We start from the raw sequence: 4,074 nt of genomic DNA, 5'->3' as shown, positions 1-4,074 counted from the left end.
ACACAAAGATGAATATACACATATACACATAAATAAAAATAAAATAAACCTTGAAAATGTCTTACTGCTAGCAGATGGCTTAGCCACAGAACTTTGGTTATTTGATAACGTTGTGTGATTCCTCATTAGCCTTAATATAGTGCAAACGACGGTAGAGATAAAATAAAGGAACAGGTCAGCGACTCAGGGTTAATAACTGTAAAGGCTGAGGGAGGTGCTGTTAAGTCAGAATTTGAGCATGTCCTAAAATTCAGAGACTTGCAGAAGGACTTTAGATCCTAGATGTAGCCAGGTACACCAAATGCCTCCGCTTATCAACGACAAAATAAAACCCTTGCATCACTTTCTCAGAATTAATTTTCACTACTCCAAATTCACCCTACATGTTTTAAGACTTTTTAAAGCCTAGGCACTTTGACAGTGCATTTTCTGAAGCATAATTTAGCAATTATCCTAGAACAAACCATCCCAGGCCGCTGTGGTTGTTTCCACGTTGAAAAAGCTAGGCAGAGGGAAATCAACAGAGCAGCATTGTCTTGTGAATAGCTGATCAGATGTTAATTCGCACAGCAATCTCATTCCTGGAAGCCTAACTCGAGATATTACACACCTAATGGTTAAACTGCTAGGCACTGTGTTTTCAGTTGAGAAGTGCAAACTTTGAGCTGCAAAGCTCTTTAAAGATGATTTCTACTCTTGGTTGTGAGATTCACATTCTGCATCTTTGGGTTTGGCATGTTTATTTCCCAGGTGTTTATAGAACATTCCTTGAAAATTTATTTTTTTTCTTTATGTCACTCAGTAAGTTCAGTGTATGTTCTTTGTTTTATTTTAGCACAATATATATCCTTATACCAGTATGTACATAGATATTACCCAGTTGTACTAGTATAAATATCTTAGTTTTAATGTTATGGGAATTATATCTTCAGATTTTAAAAATCAAAATTTTCAAAGATTTCAGTCCTGTGCTGTGTCTGTACTGTATTGGCAACTTATTTTTGTGTATACTATCAGTGCAACAAATGGATGTTCTGGAGAGCTAGAACTAGCCCAAGATAAGGAAATTAGCATTTAGACCAGCAACATTTCAATCTCTCCACAGTATTACAGTTCCAGTCTGTCAATCCCTCTCTTCAGACACAGCTTCTTTCCAGAAATTTTCATTCAGAACAGGACTGCCTCCAAAGCCACAATACAGCTTTGCCACTGAACATTGTCCCGGCCACAAAATCCAAGAGCATCAGACAAGATATTTTGCTTGACAAATCTTCTACTCAAGATTTCATCACATGATTCAGCTATCTCACATCGCCAAGGATAAAATCAGTTTAAAGAGGTTTTAGTGATCATGATTGTGAAAATGCAGTTTTGATGTAGTGCTGAAGACTGGCTCTCCGTTGAAGACAACTGGGGTAGATGGTATTGTTTAAGGAGTAATAATCTTATTATTCAGAAGCTAAATGCTTAATGTTTATTGATTTCTATCCACTTTTCTAAGAAGATATCTTATTTTTAATTCCAGACTTCATATTACAAGGCCATGTGCATGTCATTTAAACTTTCTCTGGCAGCCAGTTTCCTGCTGTGCCTGTAATGCTGGTGTCTCCCCGACCCCAGGTGCAATGCTCAACTCTGCCTTCTTTCTAATTTATCCCTTTACAGTGTCACATCCCTGGAAACAGCCACTGTAATTGTTTTCAAGTATTGGGATTGCTAGATATCTCCCAGGAGATGTGCCAGAGAATGGGAAATGTGTGGTTTCTCTGAATTTTTGCCTGTTGACAGCAGTTGTATTGCTGCAGGGAGAGTTTGGGCAGGTCCAATCCTGCACTCACAGGGATGCATAGGTTATCAAATAATTGCAAATCAATATGTGATTATGGCTGTGAATACATGAGAGAAATAGCTTCCATGAAAACATTTAAGTGGCGTCCCAGATCATGTGAGACGTGGTTTTTATTGCACTTGTGATTTCTCCAAGTCAGGTGCTCTGTTTCTAAACTCTGATTTGTTCATAATAAATAGCTCACATTTCCTTTGAATTTACAGTTTATTGAATATTTTTTTCTATCCTGAGGATGAAATAAAATTTTGATGGAAACAGCTGTTTCAGAGAAGTTTCTGTAAGGAAAAGATTCTTAAGATTTTCTATAGGGACTCATTATGTGCCAAAGCAAGATGAGGACTTTTTTTTTCCTCCATCTTGTAGTAGTGTTGAGGCCATTTCAGGTTTAACTAGAATTTGATCTCCTTGGTGGAGAATCACATGGAAAATTGCTCAACTCTGTACTAGAAATCCAAGGTCAGGATGTCCTAGCTAAGTTATCTTACTTAGCCTGTTTGTGCAGAACCGCTTACAGCAAACTGCTTATCTTAGGTTCTGTTAAGCTGCTTGCTTCTACAAAACCTCACTTCAGCTGCCTGCTGACATGACAGAATCTGAGTTTTTGCCTTCAAACACCCTGTGCTCTGGACTCTGAGGGTCACCCCAAGGTCCACAAGTACCTGGTTATGGTCCCAGCTAACTGGAATAAAGTCTTTCAATTGGCTACAAATATGTCTGAGTGGTAATTTCTGCTACCCATAACATTTACTTGTGTTTGACAATTTGAAAAAAGTTTTACAGTTTCCTAGATTCATGTAATTAACTTCAGTCATTTACACCCCCATTTCCCCTTAACCTCTTCTCTCTCCCATAGCACCCTTCTCCACAAGTCCTCCTACTTTCATGTCTTCTTTGTGTGTGACCCACAGAGTTTAGTTAGAATTACTTATCTGAGCAAAAGGGTGGTAGGGTGTGTAGCAAGGACAATTAGTGGCTGCACCACTGAAGAAAACATGGCTTCTTCTAACAACTGCAAACTGCCAACGATCCCTACGAGAGGACTAGGGCATTTCCCCAGATATACTGTATATATTAATAATATTTTCAAAGAATTAAAAACCAAAACAAGCAAACAAACCCCACTTTCTCCACATGCATTCTTGTCACACACCACTCAGTATTAAGATCAAAGTCATTGACAATCTGAGGCCTGTTATGAGGACTCAACTTATTTTATTTTGTTTTGCTTCTTTGTTTGTTTTCCCCAGTTCACTGTACATTTTCAAGGCCAGACTTCTACTTTTTTTTTAATTTCATTACTTTATTTACAATTGTATCCAGTATAAGAGTCCAATCCAATTTTCAGATTGTATCACTTAAAACATTCTTCATCCTGTTGAAGGACAGATTACATATCCTTATTTTTTAAGTAGCTGGTGCATTACTATAAAGAAAGGAGCAGCAAATCCAGGCCCAAACAACACAGTCATCATAGCCAGTAACCACCACTTGTTTTCCATGGAAAATGGCAAATTCTTTCCCGGGCCGTCCTCATAGTGGCTGTGACAGACAATGGAGGTGTTGAACCTCCAGATACTCTGGCCCAACATGGCGATGCTGGAAGCTCAGCAAAGAGCCCAGAAAAGGTAAGCAGAAGAAATAACCACTCTCTTGACTTCTACTTTTTATAACCTCCCAATACAATAGTGAGTGCCTCAGTAGAATAATCCAGTGTTGAAGCCCTCATGATTCATTGACTTCCCCAGAGACTCTCCTCTGAACCCTGGGAATCAAGCCTTCAACACAGAGCGATTGAGGACATTTTATATCTGAACCACAACTGAACCAGAAGTAATTGTTATCATCTTTAGTGTGCCCCAAACTTAAACAAAGAGACATAAGAGAAACATTCTTTCAATACACTTATCTCTAAACTCCTGTAACTTAGCAGAATTAGCACATCAAAACATCAGAATACCATATTTTGAGATATTTCCTGCTCTCCCACAAAGAGAGAAGTAACAGTATTTATACTAGGGAACAAGAAAAAAAAGAGTGTGTACATATATATACATAAATAATACTGTTGTTGGCAAGATAAAAAGTAAGCATTTTAATTATAGTAAACTAGCAACATATTACACTTTAATATCACTTGTGCTTCCAAAGGAAATTCATTGTAATTTATTTTTAATTAATATGCCATTGTGTGCAAGTATTGCCCCAAAGAAAAGTATACTGTTTCT

At 37.7% G+C, this 4,074-nt stretch overlaps 1 protein-coding gene across 1 annotated transcript; it reads right to left on the bottom strand.

The window, feature by feature from the left end:
- Positions 1-3,246: 3,246 nt before the first annotated feature.
- Positions 3,247-3,438, bottom strand: LOC129674016 (cytochrome c oxidase subunit 7C, mitochondrial-like). The gene has a single exon (XM_055603882.1). It carries the CDS (start codon positions 3,436-3,438, stop codon positions 3,247-3,249), a length of 192 nt encoding a protein of 63 aa, XP_055459857.1.
- Positions 3,439-4,074: the final 636 nt, after the last annotated feature.

This window comes from Psammomys obesus, unplaced genomic scaffold (genome assembly GCF_907164565.1).
Source record: "Psammomys obesus unplaced genomic scaffold, mPsaObe1.curated_primary_1811, whole genome shotgun sequence".
NCBI classification, from domain to species: Eukaryota; Metazoa; Chordata; class Mammalia; order Rodentia; family Muridae; genus Psammomys; species Psammomys obesus.
This window is presented reverse-complemented; position numbering and strand designations above follow the sequence as displayed.

What these genes read in the sequence shown, in the direction of transcription:
- LOC129674016 (XM_055603882.1), bottom strand. Translation starts at nt 3,438, where the DNA reads ATGTTGGGCCAGAGTATCTGGAGGTTCAACACCTCCATTGTCTGTCAC.